This window comes from Engystomops pustulosus, chromosome 5 (genome assembly GCF_040894005.1).
Source record: "Engystomops pustulosus chromosome 5, aEngPut4.maternal, whole genome shotgun sequence".
Classification (NCBI taxonomy): Eukaryota; Metazoa; Chordata; class Amphibia; order Anura; family Leptodactylidae; genus Engystomops; species Engystomops pustulosus.
The window spans coordinates 182,015,434-182,036,709 of record NC_092415.1 but is presented as its reverse complement, the minus strand read 5'-3'; the positions used below and the strand labels follow the sequence as shown (position 1 = coordinate 182,036,709).

Sequence of the window (21,276 nt, the reverse complement as noted above, 5' to 3'; positions counted from 1 at the left end):
CGCTGGCATGCACGCAACGGAAATCGGGGGCGTGGCCGAACGAAAACCCGACGGATTCGGAAAAAACGCCGCATTTTAAAAAAAAATGTGTTGCAAAAATTGCACTTACCTTCACTAGGAATAGGCTGGTGAATTTCAGGGCATTCCAGCGGACTTCAGCGCAGCATCGCCACCTGGTGGACGTCGGAGGAACTGCGTTGGTGAATCCCGGCCGGACCCGAATCCACCACAGAGAAACGCGCCGCTGGATCGTGAATGGGCCGGGTAAGTAAATCTGCCCCTCTGTGTCAGGCTCATAACAACGGACAATTTTTGGACTAAACACCATGGACAATGCGGGGAAATCTGGTAGACAGTAACCTGTAACCATGTGGAATCCTTTGTTGTTGGCGTCTGTAGCATCACAAATATTGGGCTACCATATATTTTTTTTTTCTGCTCCTAAGACCTAACAGAAAATCAAAACCCTATGTATTTAAGTATGGAAATAAATTTGACAAGATAGTCAAACATTGGGGCACCTTAAAGTACCTTTGTTGTTACCTTGGACCTTCCTACATCTGCAAAGGGGTGGTCCAGACTACAAAGAGGCGTTCTAGACTGTTATGTAGCAACCAACTTCTTTCTTTTTTAACTTTTAGGGTCAGATGAGTCTTCTTGATATGAATATATCTTGAAAACTAATAACATATTATTATTATTATTATTATTATTATTATTATTATTATTATTATTATTACAAATTTGAACTCACTCCTCACACTTAAACTCCTGGTTTGAATGTAGTTTACTCTCTCTGTTGGTTCCTATGCAGTTTTACCTATTAATGTACCGCTTTCTGTAACTTGATTAGGGCTGGAGACCTCTGGGATAAATACTCATCAGAATACATTTAATTAGCCTATTTAGATGCCATCCTAGTGATAACAGTGCTCTTATGTTGCTCTTATGTTGAGTTTTGCCTCCCCTCACAAAACCTTGATGTTGAAGCAGGAGGCACAGAACTGTTTTTTTTTCCTATAGTAAAATAATTTTCTTCTTCCCCTGCGAAAACCACCACATACCAACGTCGTTTTGTTGAATACGTTTTACAGAATTCATTTTTTTTCACCGAGAATTCCATAAAGATTCCAAATTTTTTTTCTGTACAACAAAATGTTTATATGTTAGTGTTTACTATAATTTACTTCTACAGGTTTTTCCAGCCAATGTTTTTTTTAGAGAATACTTAAAAAGTAAATTTTCAGATTTGCAGTTACGTATGTTTTAAATCTTTTAGGACTGGAGACCTCAATGAAGTACTCATTAGAATACATTTAAAGGGAACCTGTTATAACATTTTTCACACACAAAGTGACAGGTTCCCATAGTGTCCTATTAACTAATGTCACCCTTTAGGTTCACATAAACAAAGTCAAATGTCAGACTGTGGTATAATAGGCCTACCAGAGGGGTTGATCTTGAATGCCCACTGTTAAACCAAAAATTACCATGTATACTCAACAAATTCTAATAATCCATAATATTTGTTAATTTTGCTATAAAAAATACACAAAGTGATTGGACCCATTGCTTTGAAATGGGTTGTCTTCTGCTGTATCATGAGGCCGATTATAATGTTTAAGACCCTGAGCCCACCAGGGGATTCTCTGCTGGGCCAGTCATCCCAGTATACAAACACAGAACCTATAAAGGCAAAAAATGTGACATCTGATGTAAAATGAGACCCAAGACAGTTGATGATCTCACCAAAGAAGTGTTGACCCATGTGGCAGGCGGGAAGTGACCCCACGTACACCACCTCCAACCTATGCTATCTACAGTGTTGGTGACATGCCTTTAGTCTCTTCTCATCCCACCTTCCCCATGGGCTACCCACCTGTGTGGTAAAATAATGGACTTTTCCTTGAGTAAGACATGTAAACATATATGTAAAAATATATTTTTTGCAGTATTGTTTGAGATATTGGGGCACATTTACTAAGGGTCCGAACGGCAAATTCCCAAATATTTCCGTTGTGCGCCGAATTGCCCCGGGTTTTTGGCGCACACGATTGGATTGTGGCACATCGGCTTGCATGCAACAGAAATCCGGGGGTGTGGCCTGGCGGATTCGGAAAAAATGTGGAATTTAAAAAACGATTTGTGTCGCAAGATCAGCACTCACATGCACCGGGAAGAAGAAGGTGACCTCCGGGAAAACTTCGGCGCATCAGCGACACCTGCAGGAACTCGGGCGCACGATCTTAGTGAATCCCGGCAGACCCGAATCCTATTCGTACAATGCACCGCGGGATTGCGACGGGTTCTGGTAAGTAAATGTGCCCCAATGTGTGTGCACACATTGTGAATTACATACCTACTATTCTGTAATAAAATCTGTGCTAAACACACAAAGATTTTCCTGTTCATCATATACCTGCATGCAAAATATCCATGGGGGGAGATTTCTCAAATGTGTGCCAGTGTATTATAGAATCCTTAGCCCAACCACTTAGGAGGATTATGCCTCCTGATGCATCCGGCGGGTGACTGCGCCAGCAGCAGATATATACGCTAGATGCTCTCTGGCATAGCTTTGCGCAAAAACCATGCAAACCTCCGCATGGTTCGCATGGTCTAGGTAGTGTGCAGGGCAGGAACACCCACTGGCCCATTCTACCGCCGCCCCCGTATACCTTGCATGCCCACTCCATACACAGTTAGTGGCGTAGAAACCCTGATAAATGTCCCCAACAAATGAATTCCAATGTGCATATAGCCTAATAGTGATAAACACAGAGCTGCCCTTCCAGATCCTCTTCAGCAGATCAGCCGACATAAGCAATAGGCGATCTGACTGTAGTAATACACAATTCCCAGCTCTGGCGTCCGTCTTTGGAGAGTATTAATAAGCGCTACACACCTGACTCCGCTAGGATTGGCATGCTGTCACGTTTCCGCTAATTGCATCCGATCAATTTGTCAACTTTCATTTGTTCTGAATTGCGAGAGGTGCCCAAAGCCAATAAATACTATTTACGATCTGGCAGGAAGCTAATATCATAATCATCTCCTTCTTTCCCCATAGTTTTGCTTAATTACATAGCAGAGAAAACAGCACAGTAACATCCCGCGTGCCTGGTGTCCTGTACTAGTCTGTATATGGATCGGTACTGCCCGATAGAAAGAGAAGACATTAGCATGTGTTGTGGCTGTCATGTGAAGGTTATTATTTCCATTCCTCATGCAGATGTCTGACACTATTCAGCATACGCGCTGTGTTGTGCAGATACATTTGCAGGGATCTATTAGGACTATTTATCAGCAGGATGCACGCCCTGTGGATGTATCTGGTGTAGCTTAAAAACAACACAAGGTCAGACCTGGAAATGTTTTCAGACCTTGTTTTAATTAGAAAAGTGTGGGAACATTCTGATATGTGAATCGTTCTCAGCTCATCGCTTAGACTCTTTTTACATTTGTTTGTGGCACCAGCTTCAGAAAACTAGAGTAAATACATCTGCCCACATTCCTAATCTTGTGCCGAGTTATAGTCTCATCCACAAGTCTCAGCATGAAAACCTGTAGCTTTAGGGCTGTTTCACATGAGTCCGTGATCATGGACGTGACAAGTGCCATGCCATGGACTGATCACTATGGTGGGGATTGAACTCCACTATATTGATATCATATTATATTTATATACTAGCTGTAGCTCCCGGCTTTGCCGGGGATAGTAAATAACTGCTCCTAGCTATAACAAAATAGAATGGGTTAACAAAAAAGGCACTCTCATTCCAGTGACTGTTCTTCCCGGGCACTCTCATTCCAGTGACTGTTCTTCCCGGGCACTCTCATTCCAGTGACTGTTCGTCCAGGGCACTCTCATTCCAGTGACTGTTCGTCCAGGGCACTCTCATTCCAGCGACTGTCTGTCTCGGGCACTCTCATTCCAGCAACTGTCTGTCTCGGGCACTCTCATTCCAGCGACTGTCTGTCTTGGGCACTCTCATTCCAGCGACTGTCTGTCTTGGGCACTCTCATTCCAGCGACTGTCTGTCTTGGGCACTCTCATTCCAGCGACTGTCTGTCTTGGGCACTCTCATTCCAGTCACTGTCTGCCCCGGGCACTCTCATTCCAGTCACTGTCTGTTTAGGACATTCTCATTCCAGCGACTGTCTGTCTCGGACATTCTCATTCCAGCGACTGTCTGTCTCGGGCACTCTCATTCCAGCGACTGTCTGTCTCGGGCACTCTCATTCCAGCGACTGTCTGTCTCGGGCACTCTCATTCCAGCGACTGTCTGTCTCGGGCACTCTCATTCCAGCGACTGTCTGTCTCGGGCACTCTCATTCCAGCGACTGTCTGTCTCGGGCACTCTCATTCCAGCGACTGTCTGTCTCGGGCACTCTCATTCCAGCGACTGTCTGTCTCGGGCACTCTCATTCCAGCGACTGTCTGTCTCGGGCACTCTCATTCCAGCGACTGTCTGTCCCTGACACTCTCATTCCAGCGACTGTCTGTCCCTGACACTCTCATTCCCGTGACTGTCTGTCTTGGGTACTCTCATTCCAGTGACTGTCCGTCTTTGGCACTCTCATTCCAGCGACTGTCCGTCTCGGGCACTCTCATTCCAGCGACTGTCTGTCTCGGGCACATTCATTCCAGCGACTGTCTGTCTCGGGCACTCTCATTCCAGCGACTGTCTGTATCTGAAATTGGTTTCCATGGGGAACTGGAACAGTTTTATCTCAGACATTTCTGATAAATCTCCCTAGGTCTACTAGGTTATCCTAGTAACCAGTCACAGCTCAGAGCTCATATTAATGACCTGTAGCAGAACAGCAACCAATCACAGCTCAGCTAGTAACCAGTCACAGCTCAGAGCTCATATTAATGACCTGTAGCAGAACAGCAACCAATCACAGCTCAGCTAGTAACCAGTCACAGCTCAGAGCTCATATTAATGACCTGTAGCAGAACAGCAACCAATCACAGCTCAGCTAGTAACCAGTCACAGCTCAGAGCTCATATTAATGACCTGTAGCAGAACAGCAACCAATCACAGCTCAGCTTCCAACTGCCACAGCAGCAGACAATGGCTCCTGTATATGGTTGTTAATAAATGGATTTTGGAAAGTGCGGGGTGAAAATTTTGGGTCAAAACCTGGTCTATGACGTTCCCTGATTCACAGAGAGCGGCTGGTGACTGTAAACGCGATGGTGCAGATTCCTTTAGCGGGCACACACACGCATACACTCAGCTTTATATATTAGATGATGCGCAGAGTTCTTATTTTCACAATATGTAGCAGAGATGTAATATAATTTATTCACGTCTCGGGGGCGCAGCACTACCCCAAGAGCATTCTAAGAGCGGGTGACATCACCGGCTCTTGCACCTGGCAGAGATTTTCACATTCCCTGCGCTACTGCCCCGCTGACAGCTGAATAAAGAACACCCAAATAAATTATATTTCGGCAGAGTCTGGTGGGGCTCTGCAGAGCACCACAGGCTTATTTGCATATGTAATAACATGATTTTTCTAAAAAAAGCAGTCATGCAAAGTTATAAGAAATAAAGCTCACTACACACAGGGATGAGATAGGGAAGGTAAGTAATGATCATCTACCATTAAGTAATCTGCTAGTTGATCCTTTGAAATGCATTAGTATTAGGGAGATCTTTGAAGCCAGCAGAATTGTGAATGCTGCTCTGGAGTATAATACAGACTGTAACTCGGGATTAGTACATAAGTCAATACCTGCCATCACAGTTTATGTGAGTAAAGCACTGGCGTGTTACTGGTGCTAGAGATAACTCTCTTTGTCTGCATAACGAGTGCAGCATCCTGCTATGCAGTGAATAAACTAGTGGTCTCCTGCAGATGTTGCCTTCCGCAGTTTTGGTCACTTGTAAAAGGCACCCCACAAACCTTCAAGTTTTTGAGCCACAAGACAGGGAAAGGTTGGGATTTAATCACCTTCAGGGAAATCTGTTATCAAAATCAAGCATAATAAACTATGATCCAGAGACTGTGACACTGGTAATCTTCTTATATTTGTTATCCATGGCCTGCTTCTTTCTAAAATCAACTTTTAAAATTATGCTAATGAACCAGGGGAGCCCTGGGGTAGTATTATCAGAGTAACTTCATAGACTGTTACACTGTCCCCTAATTCCTCCATTCCCACCCGCTGTAATCACACAGTGGGAGGGGGAAGTGCTTCGGCACAGTGTAACAGCCTGTGAAGCTCTAGCATGGATGGGCTGAGATAAAGCCCCCCTCCCCAGATTCCTTTAAGCTCATTATCTTATTTTTTTAAGTTAATATTAGATTGAAGGAGCCCAAGGGTAACAGATATAAGAAGATTAACACAGTCACAGTACCTGGATCTATGAGTAAGTGCCCCTGGTTTATCTTGCTGGGTTTTGAGGGTAGGTATCTTGCTCTAGACTTCTGCTGTGCCAACCATTTAAAGTGCCGGGCCATAATTGAGGTTGCAGGGTTGGATGGTGTGTTGGTCTTATGTCCACAAACAATTTAAACCTTGTAAGGAGTTTTTACCATACTCTTATTGGTTCTCATTTAGCTGCAAATACAGCAACCATCAGTCTAGAACAAAACAGAGGACCCCACATGTCTCTGGTGGTGGCTTTACAAACCTGAGAACAAGAAGGATCTGGCACCCAAAACTGGACACGCACATTAGATGATTGACCATTTCAAAGTCGCCAAACTTGTGGTTTTTGGGTGTTTGTATGTGTTTGAGCAGTTTTATCCACAGCATAATCATATCTGTACATTACTTAATGTGAAAACAACAACAATATTATGTATGAATCAGCTTCTTGTGCTAGTGATTGTTCATTTCTGTAAAATTTATATTTATATTTTTCTTTGAAGTCCAACAGCCAGACCCAAACCAGCCGAAACCAGAGGGAGCACAGATGTTAGCCATGCGAGGAGAGCCCTTGGGAGTAGTCACAAACTGGCCGCCTTCGTTAGAAGCAGCACTCCAGCGATGGGGAACCATATCACCTAAAGCGCCCTGCCTTACCACTATGGATACAAATGGAAAACCACTCTACATATTGACATATGGTAAGAGTCTGGATCTGTGTTGGCTCTCATAATTCAAGAAAGAAAAGATCAAAGTATGTTTAATGTCATTGACCGCACTTAAAGTAAATGTTATGAGACCAGATGAGGAGGCCTTTTTCTCCGAAACGTATTTAAATGAAGAACATATGGGCAGATAAGGTGAACACCGAAGGTTAGTCTTAAATAAAGGCTATTGAAGTTGTACAATTGACTTTTGGGCACAAATTAATCAGTAAAAGTGAATATAATGACGGTGATGTCACTTTGATTAATGGCTTACTCCGGCGACTTCCATACATGTTCTGACATCGCTACCTTCCAGATCAAGGAATGGAATTATTATGTAAATGTATTTCTGTTTTATAATCTGCTGCTGTTTTGCATAGACCATGTGGCTGGTCATGTTAGGAGGGCCAAGCAGCCATTACTTTTTGTTTCTACTTTTTAAAGGTTTGTTTCCTGGGTAGGCTTTTTAAGGTGGAACCTTCTGTTAAAACCTGGGTGTCCGCTTGTACAACTAATGTACAGTAGTGTTATGTATACTCTATATGAGCATTGTATTCACAGCTTCTTATCATATAGCAGTAGTGTCTTAGCCATTTACACCGGGGGCCAAATAAACCCTATTGTTGCCTTCAAAGGGCCATTCTACTCTACTCTCAACCAACAACACCTTCTCCCGCCTTGTCAACATAATTCTCATCTCAACCAAGTAACACCCTTCCAACCGTGCTCCACTCAACCATTCATCAGTTCATAGTTCATATTTTCCTCAACACTTTTCATCCAACCAGCCCGGCCCATCTTCACCAGTAACATTCTAAGGATGGGAAGCCCGACGCCTAAGGACAGCATGTTAGCTTTATGTACTAGGGTTGTTGAGGGGACAGGAGCATGAACTCCACTGAAGATTGTGGAGTGGCTGTTGTGGTGCTGCAACTAAAAGCTGCATTTGATTTTTAGACTTTGCATACATTATAGGCCCAAAGCGGGTGGCGAGCCAGGTTTGACCGCAGGCTTTGTGTATGACATGTGTCTTATTTGCTCCACCTTGAAATTATGACATTGGTTTACAACAGTTTGGTCTAAATAGTCTATATACAGTTGAAACCATAAGTTTACATACACTATATAAAAAGACATACATGCATGTTTTTCTTTCTGACTTGAAATCAGATTAAACCTGTCCTGTTTTAGGTCAATTACGATTACCAAAATTATTTATATTTGCCAAAAGTCAGAATAATGAGAGTTTGAATTTTTAAGGCATTTTTATTACTTTCTGCAAAGTGAAAAGTTTACATACACTAAGATTACTATACCTTTAAACAATGATGACAGCCTATATGATGATGGCTTTTGTTTGAAAGCTTCTGTTTTTTTGCATACCTGGAGATGTATTTGAAACACACTGCTTCTTTATGTAACATCATGGGAAAGTCTAAAGAACCAGCCAAGATATCAAGAACAGAATTGTGGACAAGTGTGGTTCATCCTTGGGTGCAATTTCCAGAAACCTGATGGTGCCTTGTTCATATGTACGTACAAATATATGCAAGTACAAACAAGATGGGAATGTCCTGCCATTAAACAGCTCAGGAAAGAGATACCCCAAAGATGAATGTGCTTTGTTCTTGGGTTGATATGTCTGACCAAAGAAAAAAACCTTGTGAAGATGTTGGCTGAAGCTGGTAAGAGTGTGTCAATATCCAGAGTAAAACAAGTTCTGTATCCACATCGGCTGAAAAGCCACTCTGCCAGAAAGAAGCTATTACTCCAAATGAAACATAAAAAAGCCAGAGTCTGACGAAACGAAGATTGAACTATTTGGATAATGACCCTTGTTACATTTGGAGGAAAAAGGGAGAAGCTTGCAAGCCTGAGAACATCACCCCAACTGTGAAACACTGCATCGTGTAGTTGATGGACTGATTCACTTCACAAAAAAGATATCATAAAAAGGTATCATGAAGAAACAACATTATGTGGCAAAACTCAAGCAACATCTCAAAACATCAGCCAGAAAGTTAAACATTTGGGATCAAATGGGTCTTCAACATGGACATTGACCCGAAGCTGATGCCAAACTGGTTACAAACTGGCTTAAGGATTACAAAGTGAATATTTTGGACTGGCCATTACAAAGCCCTGACCTCAATCCTATTGAAAATTTACGGGCAACGCTGAAAATCAGGTGCAAGAAAGTGGCTACAAGCATGGCTCACTGACTCCAGATCTGCCTGGGCCCATATTCCTTCCAAATATTGTGAGTAGCTTGTTAGAAGGAGATCCAAAACATTTGACCCAAGTCATAAAGTTTAGGGACGATGGTACCGAATACTAATGAAATGTATGTAAACTTTTGACTTTGCAGAAAGTAAAAAAATGCCTTAAAATCATCTCTCTCCTTATTATGGCATTTGGCAAATATAAATAATTTTGGTAATCCTAAATGACCTAAAACGGGAAAGGTTTATACTGATTTCATGTCAAAAACCCTTCCTGCCATCTTCCTTCTCCAACCCTGCATTTCAGCTGGTTATCTCCAATTCCAGCACATATGTGGTCTGCTCAGAAACGGCTTCAGAGACGAAGCTTCATTGCACTTGGGGCTGCCATAACGGTCCGACCACTCGAGGTCATCGATAAAGAAAGGGTCGGAGGAAGGAGGTGGATAGGAAGGGCTGCGAAAAGGGGTGCAAGATATTCTTTTATATTACAGAATTCTTTTGGTAGATTTCCTTTCAGTTATGACCGTTATGGCTCCTGTTGGTCTAAATCCATAGATAAAGACTTCCTTCTTTGTGTTCCTCTTCGAGTTACAAGTTCCCCACATAACACTATGAGGGGGGGGGGGGGGTTTATAAACGCACTTGCGCCACAGTTATCAAGGCTTTTAGACCCTTTTTTTGGCACTTTTCCGACTTGTCCGATTAAGGGATGTGACCTTTGGAAAAATGGGCGTGGCCTCACGAGAAAGGGACGTGGCTTGTAGGAAATCTTCCTTGCGCCCAAAATTCTGTCGCACAGTTTAGACCAACTAAAAGTAGGTCTAAAGTAGGAACCGACAGTCTTATACCGCACCAGAATTCATCATTACAGTGATAAATCTGATGCAGCAAAAGACTGGCCGAACCTGAGACACATTGTTAAATCCCCCCCCCCATGTCTCTCTGGCTCTCAGAGCCACTATGCATTCTGTATATGTGTATGCTTTGACCATAGCTCCGTTACAGACACCTAGAGAGAACTGTAACTTGCGCTTCTCCTTCCCTCCTCCTCCGTCCTCTTCGATTGGCTGCTGTGTGTAAACACACGAGTATCACCGGTATCTCCCACTATGGAGAGCTGCTTTCTAGTATAGAAAAGATGGGAATGATTACAAATTACAGATGACTTCTATGTATGACCCTTCGTATTAGCCGACAGAACTGCCACTGGTTGCTTTATGAGAACAGTCGCCAGAAATCCTTCATTGTATTTGTTGCCGAGCTCTGAAAAAGCACTTAGTAAATTGGTTCTAAATTGGAGCACTTAATGGTCGACACGATGATCCAGTCAGGCTGTCTGCAGATGATAATTTCTAAAAATTGCTCCAGTGATTTGTTGTGCGATCAGACAGTGCAAACACCCGTAACGTGACATGAAACGCAATGTTCCTGGCGATGACAAATGCACTTGTCTGAAATGGCAGCTAGCGAGCAATCACATATTCATTTTCTCTTTACCTGTTGTGCTGAGGGTAAAATTATATTGGAATTAGTGTTTGTGGCCTTCTGAAGATCTGAGTCATGTGTATTGTTTTTAAAAACTAATAGAGTTATCCTTGCTGAAAAATTGTGCTATATATACTATATTAAATGAGCGTCCTCAAACGGCACACTGCACATCTATATTAGAAAGAGATGGATTTTCATTCGCTTTAAAGGGAACCTGTTATCAGGTTTTCACCATTAAAATTCATGACAGATTCACACAGAAGTCTGTTTCTGAAGTTTCCTTTTCAGTGTTTATTATAAAATTTCATAACTCATATATTTATTAAATCAATAAAAAAAAGTAGCTGACACTTTGCAAACAGACTCAGCGAGTCACAAGGGGTGTATTTTTTCTTCTCCAATGTCTCCATCAGCTCCCTCATTTCCCTCTCCCTCAGGAATTTCTCTTTAGAGAGTAATTGTGCCAAATTCTCCCTCAACTCTCTTATTCCCCTTCCCTCATTCCTGAGGAAGAGAGAATGAGGGAGTTGAGGGAGACTCAAATTCCGGAGGGAGGGAGAATGCAGGAGCTGAGGAAAATGGAGCAAAAGAGTTTTACATTTATTTAGTGAAGATATGAGCTATGGATTTTTGTGATAAAAACTTAATGGAAAACAATGAGAAAACTAGGAGCCTGTTATTAAGTTTAACAATAAAAACCTGATGACAGGTTTCCTTTAAAGGGGATGTTTGGTACCCAAGGATAGGTCATCACATCTCTTATTGGTGGGAATCCAACCCCTGACCCATTACCAGTCAGCAGTTCCAGGCTTATTCTCTCTTTACAGTGGACATGACCAGAAGCAGAAGGGCTCCATACCTGAATACTGCACCTCTGCCTTTATTAATTGAATGGGAGAAGAACTAGTTCCCTGTCACTGCCCTTATACAGTGGGGGCTTCCTTCTGCTTCTGGCCTTTTTACACTATAGTTCCAGTATAGGACATTGCTCTCACAGTGATGATTGGTGCAGAGTGCAGGAGTTGGACCCCTGCAACTCCGATGACTTATCCCAAGTTTAGGTTTGCAGTATAAAAATAGGGCAGATGACCAGAACCCCCTTACAAATAATTCAATCTTAAATTGGTTAAATTGGATAAATTCATGAACGGGGTTCACTGGGGTCTGAACACAAGGACTCCCATCAATCACAATAGGGCCCACAAGTCGCTTGAAGTGTCACTTGTGAATGACGTTTTCACCCACTTTGCTTCAATCTTTTCACAAGATTTTTACTTAAAAAGTGTAGTAATACGTTTTTGGTTTTCGCTATCTGATCATGAAGGTGGGCGAGCAGCTGCTAGTGGAAGCAAACTTTGTACCCCCATAGATTTAATTGTTGCAGATCTTGTGCCTCCCTCTATTCCTCTTTAAGATAACCCCTTTATTTACTGGAGAGGATATCTACACTGCTGTCTTTGTAGATGTTGGGTCAGTAGATATGTCATAATTGCCTTGAATTGGAAATCCCTCTACAACATGATCTAAGATTCACATGTCTCTGTTGATTCTAGATGTAATATGTAAAATTTCCTGTTATATTAGGTGTATTGGGCAATTCTGCTGAGATTTCTTGTTGGTTTATTAGTGTATATAATGTACAACAGTTGCTGACTCAGTGGTTACAGCTGGTATTTATAACCTTGACTGCCCATCTGTCCATGTAGCAACTAATGGTGGGAGATGGGAAAACCTGCCCATATGCCCTGGTCAGGAATGTTTGGGATACTGGAATAAGCCAAATAAGCGATACTCTGCTGTTTTGGTAACACTTTCACCTCTGGAGTTTAGAGAAACAGCACTGCAACATGTCGACCTGGAGGGGAATACTTGAACATTACAGATGGTTTAGTAGTTGCTTTGCAATTAGTCATTGGTGCAAATTTACAAACACCATTCCCAAAATTAGCCTATACAACCATCTAATGCACCAGATTTATCACCGTGTCTGATGCTGGGTGATGCGTCCGGCTAGGTTCAAGAATGTTGTGACATATCTGATGGCTTAGGCTATGCCCCTTTGCCATCAAAACTCATCCCTTTCCTGCTAAATCACTTCCCCGTAATCTGTTCTTAGGTTCAAATTATATAAATTATTCTTGAAGGGGTTTTGCTCATAAATAAATGTATCCCCTATCCAAAGCATAGGAAAATGCCTTACAATAGGTCAAGGCGCAAGGTGTACCCCACACAGGGGAATCAGTAATGAAAACAGATTTTTTTTTTGGGGGGTCCATAGCCAGCTTCTGTGTCGTTCAAAACAATAAAACGTAGGGGAATCAGCTGACACATGAGGCTGTGAAAACCATGGTCATGTGTACAAGCCTATACATGGGAACATTTGCACACCATTGAGTCTACGGCTAGCGTTCTTGTACATGAGGCCTTTAACTGATGGAAAACTGGAGTTTGACCTGTGACTGGGTACAAACATGGGATGCATTTTATAGATGAGATATAGAGTAGAGTGGAGGCTTATTTGTATGATTCTCAGAATCAAGAGTATCAATTAAAATGTCTGGAAATGCACCTCAAGGACTCCCACTTCAGTGTGTTGGTGTCCAGTACCAAAGACCCACAGTATACTCTTCGTATAGATGCAACCAAAAACCGACTCCAGGAGAATAGGTGCTTCAGTGATAAAACAACTTGTTTCTGCTTCGTACAGAAGCCATGGACATGTTGTAACCTGAATAATGATTCTATATGGAGCCGAAACGCGTTGCTTTATCGTTGTTGTAATAATAAATGAAAAAAGGTGCAGCACCTACTCTCCTGGAGTCTTTCCTTACTTGTATATATACTATTGATGCCAAACTTTTTGATGGGAAATTTTTTAGAAGGGCTTCTAGAAAGTTTTACTTGAGTTTAATCTCTTGGCATTGATTCGTATGGCAGTGGTAGTTACAGTAACAGAGACTCATTTCTCGATTTAGAATTTTTAGTAAAACCTCTAGAGGACAGATCCAGGCTGTGATGTTAGGACTTGCCACAGTATTAGAAATTTGCATCATGCAGTAGATGTGGTCGATCTTGTTGCCTATTTTTAATTCAAGAAGCTTTATTCAGCAGAAATATAATCATACATGCACATTTATACATATGTCTGGAGCCTTTTTTGAATTGTACAATAATATAACTAAGGGACTTAATCAAAACAGTAAAACTAGGGAAGCAAGAACAGACACCACTTATAACATTTAACCTTAGTTAAAAAAACATGAAAATATAACATGTAGAAACACTGAGCGAGAAAAGTATGTAGATTATTTTGGAAGTGTGAAACCAACCGTTTTATTATTAGCATAATCCCACAGTTTCAGTTTTCTTGAATTTTGACTATTTGCTCAGAACGTTTGGTCCTTCTCTCCCGTCGTAAATCTTTGGCAAGTAAACTTTGAAGACTGTGTTGATTCTCTTGACCTCAATGTTTACATTTGAAGTGAAAAGGCAAATCTTATTAACAAGTCTCGCACTCCGACTTCCTCTCTGTTAAATGACTGCCTTGCCCCTTGGCTGCAAGAAACTATATAAGAAAATAAAAGAGTAGATTAATTTTGTCTTGACGTCCCGGTTGTAGTCACTTATTAACCATTAACGCTATTTCGCCTGAAATCAAGCGGATTGAATATTAAAGACAAATAATGACTGTGTAACTATAATAAGGTTATAGAAGGAGCAGCCATGGTTAAGTGAACAATTAACACGTGGGTCACTAGTATAGAGGAGAACTGCAGAAAGTAGAAGTTGTTTCGTTTCATTGATAGGTCAAGGCTTGGGTTCCATGTAATATAGAAGTACAGTTCTCAATTCCTTAAAAACAAGCAGTAAGTTCAGATGGAAGTCACTCTCACCGCACCAATACAGTCCAGGATAGATATTCTGCAATGGGGTTTCGTGCACTTTTTGGCACTTCGTGAACTCTCTGCTATCGGCAATGCGCCACTTCTATGACTGTAACTCGTCCTGGGTCCTACACACGGGGGGCAAGCGTGTGGTGCAGATCACACAGGCATACAGTAAAAGATTTTTTTTAATTAATATACTCACAAACAGAGTTAAAACATGCACATAGTACCGTGTTTCCCCGAAAGTAAGACAGTGGGGGTCATTTACTAAGGGCCCGATTCGCGGTTTCCCGACGTGTTACCCGAATATTTCCGATTTGCGACGATTTTCCCTGAATTGCCCCGGGATTTTGGCGCACGGGATCGGTTTGTGGCGCATCGGCGCTGGCATGCGCGCGACGGAAATCGGGGGGCGTGGTCAAACGGTAACCCGATGGATTCGGAAAAACCGCCGCATTAAAAAAAAAAAATTGGTCATACGGGCCATACTCACATGCACCATGATGAAGACGATGAACTCCGGGGCACCTCGGCGGACTTCGGCGCAGCAGCGCCACCTGGTGGACATCGGGCGCAGGACCTTCATGAATCGCCGGAAGACCCGAACACTCGTCAGAGAAGCCGCCGCTGGAACGCGAATGGACAGGGTAAGTAAATGTGCCCCAGTAAGTCCCACTATGTCTTACTTTCGGGGTATGTCTTATATTGGAAAAAAAATGTCGGTATCCCACACATTTCCCATAGGGTTACAGCCCCATACAGTATCCCACACATCTCCCATAGGGTTACAGCACCTGTTACCATAATGGCGATGGGATCAATTCCTCTGCAGTGCTGGGTAGAGGTGTGGCTTCTTCTTCCTCGTGAAGGAGCCGCTGGTCCATTCAGAGGCTGCACATGAGGGCACGGAGGCTGCGTGTTTCTGTATGCCCCGGCCCCGCGATCTCCAGCCTCCGCCGGCATCAAGCTCCCGCCCACCCTTTGGCAGGCTCCAACCCTCCCCCCACATACAGTACCTCCGCTTTCCACCCCTCCGCTCCCGGAACCTGCATCGTGCTCCCGCCCCCGCCAGCCGACATCAGACTGCCGCCAGCAGCCACCAATCCCCCCTCCGCTCCCGGCTCCACCCTGCTGTCCATGGTCCTGAAGCAGGCACCGTATAATTGGCTACCGATACGTCTAACTTTCGGGGTACGTCTTACATTAGACGTCCCCCCTTACACCCCCGGTACGTCCTACTTTCAGGGGTGTCTTACAATCGGGGAAACACGGTATAATAAAAATTGTCTTACTCAATAGTTGGCAACCTACCTCATATAAGTGTACATAAAGCCATTTGTCTCATCTACTTCCTCAACCCTAGTCAAAAGCCTCTCACTCAGCTAAACCGGTTCCCTAAACTGTACTGCAGAGACACAACCACTTTAAAACAGCTCTGTCTACAGTTAGAAGTCTCTTCCTTCTGGAATAGATATACCAGTTTCCCTTTAATCCCACATCATGTCATTAGGCTTCCTAAAAGTCATACTTGATGGTAAGAGGGCTTAATTACAAGGTAGCAGAATCCCCTAGTGTAGCATCAATGGCTATAAATCTTCACATGCCTATAAGGCAAAGTCTCCATAAGGAGAACTCTTACTTCATTGACCTTATTTTGGACTATGCAGAACCTTCCTGCTCCTAAGACTGATAGGTTCCCTTTAAGGCCCACTGGCAGCTCGCTCCATGCTTGATTTACCAAACTGAACCTATAGATGTTTAACTGAACTTAAAATACCAGTAGTTCTAGATTGGACTGAGTGAATCCTGCATGCGCACTGAACGAGTCTGTTGGCACAAATTCACTTGTGGGCTGGGGGGCCTAAGAGGGTGGAAGCTTATTAATGTTACAAATAAATAAGATCACCTCCAAGTCATCTTTTTAAAAATAATTGTAAGCAAGTCTATAAAACTTTTATCGGAAAATTCGAATCCAACCCCTGTTCCATCAAATTATACCGATGTCACTTTCTACATCATGCCCCCCTCCCCAAACAATAGGCTCTTTGTGACTACTTTTGAGTCACATATAAAGTAAACATTTGTCCTTGTATGGCTCAAGAGTCTTTCATTTTTGAGAAAATCTTTGACTTTACTGGAATGCAAATGAGTTCACTATGGGTACAAACCATTTTTTCCCAGTTTGGGAAGCAGAGTTTCAGAAATGTAGCTGATACCCGGCTAGGCCAGACCATAACTGCATATATCCCTTATATATGATCTCGGTTCTGGAAGAGTCCCTTTAAACTCTTTAATAACAAAACAAGATAATGTATCTAGTATACTGTATATTAGAATGCTTCTTCAAGATTGGAAAAAATATCCAGTGGTATCCAGAGGACACCTCTCCCACATCTTCCCACATCTTATTCTTCCTTGCAAGTAATTTGGGCAGAGCTGCAGTACCTGACACAGTCAGAGAGCAGATGTGGTGCTGTTTCTGTGGGGGAAAAATTCTTCATTTTTCTTGTCTTAGATGACCTCTTTAAATAAATCTCTTTAAAATTCGAAAACTTGCACAATTACCATTTCACTTTCTATCAAGGGTCTATTTTTCTTGACATTTTTCCCAAATCTGTGTCCATTTTTACTTTCCAGCCTGTCAGCTCAGTTCATCTTATATCAGAGACTTCATGTTTCTATTAAGAGCTATTTATTGCTTTGACCTGTCAGTGGATTACATCCAGACCCAGACTTAATTCTCCTTACAGTCTGACATGAACAGACGTATCTGAATATGAACATTTTTCATTAAATTTAAGTTTGCAGCGCATTTCTCTTTTGCTTTATTTGAAGTGACAGCTCGGCACATGTTTATACGGCTTATTTGCAGTGGATCTGTCTCCCCCAAATTATAAACTTATGTAGGGGTTCAGGGTCAGCTCCAGGTTTCAGTAGGCCCCTGTGTGACAGAGCTTCAGTAGGCCCTTTTGCAGTGAACACATGGCGGTATTAAAAATTCAGAAACTAAAACAGTCTAATGTTCCCTAAAATATGCCCTAGTTTATCATCCCAAACAGCCCCCTCATGGTTATTTTATATAAGCCCCATCACACCCTATGGATTCCTTATGTACAGCTTTATGTGGGCCCCACCAGCAGCTCTGGGCCCCCGGCACTTGCCCGGTTATGCCCAGCACTGGCGCCGGCCCTGTAGGGGGTCATGAGAGTAGCTGTTCTAAAGCTGCTGTTTGCACTTGAGAGCTATTCTTCCAGAAACTCCAACTCCAAAAAGTTGCAACTTTACTTACATTCGATGTAGGTAGAAAATAATGTCTTTTAGAAGCTAATCCCCCAATAATACATAAAAGTATATGCCAGGTTAAGACATTTTACCCTCTTGCCAACTCTCTCATGCACATGATATCCCGCACGTACACCCCAAAAACAAAGTACATCCCCCACTCGTATCTGTCAGAAAAAGACCTGGAAGAGACAAATATATAAAAATGGGATAAACATTGTAAGTAAGAAATAAATATTGACTTTTTGCCATTTGTGGTAGAAAGTAAATAGTGGATTAGTGATACATACATCTGTTGATGGACACATAATCCAACTGATATCTGAAAAATTTACATTAAATGTCTTTGTCCTATGGGCTGACTGTGTATTATGTTGCTGAATATTATGTTGCTGCTCTGTTATGTCTTGTATAAATGTTCAGTGACAACTGGGTGTTTTGAGATTTAAAGGGGTTTTCCTAGGAAACAAGTTAGACCTATCCACAGGATAGTGGGGTCAGTGGGGTTCTCAGTGATGAGACTCCCTACAGTTCATGAGAACAGGGGACTCACTGGGGTCCGAGTTACCTCCTTCTGACCCCTCGTCGCTCCCAGAGTTGAGCAGAGCAGGTGGCAGTGCATGACCTTTCTGCTCCATTCATCTCTATGAAGCTGATGGAGATAGCCGAGCGCCTGTGGATAGTGCCCAACTTGTTTCCTGGAAAACCCCTTTAAGCATGTGTTCCTGTAAAGTCATAGGACTTGTGCCCACAAAAAAATGTTCTCGCACAGTGTCTTTCCGAGTCTGATCCATTGGGCCGTGCACATGTCAGAAGCTTTTCACTGTCTTTTGATCCTATCCTATAAATTGCAGGATACAATATTTATTATCTGATTTATACAGGAAACTCACCCATTGAACTCAATGGCAGCATGGGAAAAAATGGGCGGCACTCCGATGCCATCTTAGTGCGGACATTTTTTCCTCCACGTTTTTCAAGGGTATAAAAATCAGATGTGAAAATCTGACACAAAACTGGCGACTACATAAACAACAAAATTGTCCGTAACTCAAGAATGAAATATTACAGTTTCCTTAGGGTTCTGTCATTACGATGTTCAGTCTCGAGAAATGCTGTTGTCTTTTTAACCTTTATTTGAAAGTTTTTGAAACTTTATTCTATATTTCTTATATTTTTAACAGGAAAACTGTGGACTAGAAGTATGAAGGTTGCCTACAATATACTACATAAACTGGGAACTAAGCAGGAGCCGATGGTCAGGCCTGGAGACAGGGTGAGGCTACACTCTACACACTCTTGTCAGTTGCATTACAAGCCACCAAATATTTACTTTCTTTGTATCTTGTATCTATTCATGATTTTTTTTTCTGCAAACGAACATATCCGATAGTTAAGTGATCCCCTCCCCCTCTGCAATTTTTTTTCTTTTGTGTGAATAATGGGATCCATTCATATTTTAAATATGTGATTATTAAGGTTTTTGGGTTTTATACATTTTGGCCCAGATTTATCAGAAGTAGTACAGACTGTACTATAGGCAGGTTGCCTCCCCAATGTGCAGAGTCCGCCAGATCATTGAATACTGGTGCATGGTCTTCATTAATCTGGACTGCACTGCTCGGGAAGTGTGCACCATTAACATAGAGCGTGCAAGACAATTCTGTCGAGTCGCAGTAATGAATGTGGCACAAGATCCAACTCTATCACAAACACTCAAACGCTACTAAATGTGAAATTTGGTTTCATAAATATTTTTCTCAAAACTTTTTCCCCTTCTGTGTTTAACCTTCAGGCCCGAACTTTAGGTGTGGCGTCGTCACTTTGGTAGCACTGCCTAACCCGGACAGGCAGCGTTACACTCCTAGCAACTAGGCATGGTTGTGATTTGGCCAGGTGGGCACCTGGTGGACACACCTGACCAATCACAGTCATGTCTAATTGCTAGTGGTGTAAAGCTGCATAATTGGCTGCTCTGCCGCCCATCAAGCAACATATCTCCAATCATAACAAAAAAATCACATGTTAAAGTGTAATGATGAAAGTTTGTATTATACTTTATTCATGAAAACTTTTTCTTTATCTTGCCATTTGTGTGTATACATCAGCCCCCCCCCCCCCCAAAAAAATAAATAAATAAAAAAAATTACTGTTAGATTAAGAGTCTTAAAGAATCTATCATGATGATTGAAGATGATGAAAACCAGCATCACCTTGTAGATCAGGGCACTAAGATTCTGGAACTGTCAGAATAAAACTGATTCTTCAAAAAAAATAGGCTTCTTCCCCTGTCTCCTTCCTCTTCTGGACCTCCCTTGACAGCCAATGATGTCACACATGTGGGGATAAATCTGAATTCTGTAGGGCAGTAATGGTGAACCTTTTTAGGGCCGAGTGCCCAAACAACAAGCCCAAACACTTATTTATCGCAAAGTGCAACACAGGAATTTATGCAGTAACTTTTTGCTCCTGGTTCTTTGACAACTTTCAATCGTATCCGCCTTGTGTGGACACCAACACAGTTAAAACAAAGATAGCAAATTTGGACTAGCATTGTAGCTTCTCTCCAGGGTCCCTAATTTCAGAATGAATTGTGGGGCTAGCAGAAGAACCTTTGAAGATAATTTGACCTATGTCCACATCTTCTCACTCTTCCTGCAGTCCCAAGCAGCCAAGAAGGTGTCACTTTAAAATAGCACTGAGAGCAGCGTATTTTAAGTTGCCTGGAACTGCAGGAAGATTTTTTTTGAGTCTTGTATGCTGAATTATGTGCTGGGTGATGACCGGGATGCCCACAGAGAGGGCTCTTGGTGCCACCTCAGGTACCCATGCCATAGGATTGCCACCACTGCTGTTGGCGCTGTTTCACAAATTCTGGGGCACTTTGAATTTTCTTTTCTTACCCCCAGGGTTGCTGAGATATCAGTCCCAGTGTCTGACCATTATTATTCTCTAAACTGTCAAATAATAGGTCCTGGAGCACCTCATGTGTTATGATAATCTCTTTTGACAATGAGACACTGAGAAAATGATCATACAACACACCTCTCCTCTGCTCCAACACCCCCTCCATGACAGTGAATCATAATGGTCAGATAAAAGGACTGATATCCTGCAACTGTGGGGGCTAGAGAGAAAATGCAATGTGCCCCTGAATCAGTGTAATAGCCCCTACAGAATAGTAGGTTCATCGCCACATGTGTGAGGTTCTGAAAGGTCCTCTTTAAAGGTATTGCATCAAGCTAAATACCTCAACAAGACAAACCTGCCTAATACTTGTGTTATGTATCAGTATGTGT

General features: G+C 42.4%; 1 protein-coding gene across 10 annotated transcripts in view; it reads left to right on the top strand.

Moving 5' to 3' along the window:
- The window catches only part of DIP2C (disco interacting protein 2 homolog C), a 303,276-nt gene that overhangs the window by 171,432 nt on the left and 110,568 nt on the right, over window positions 1–21,276 (top strand). For all 10 annotated transcript variants that reach the window (XM_072153984.1, XM_072153986.1, XM_072153982.1 and 7 more), the window contains 2 exons: window positions 6,892–7,089; window positions 19,162–19,253. In XM_072153984.1, coding sequence (XP_072010085.1) covers window positions 6,892–7,089; window positions 19,162–19,253 — 290 coding nt within the window. The remainder of the gene's footprint in view (window positions 1–6,891; window positions 7,090–19,161; window positions 19,254–21,276) is intronic.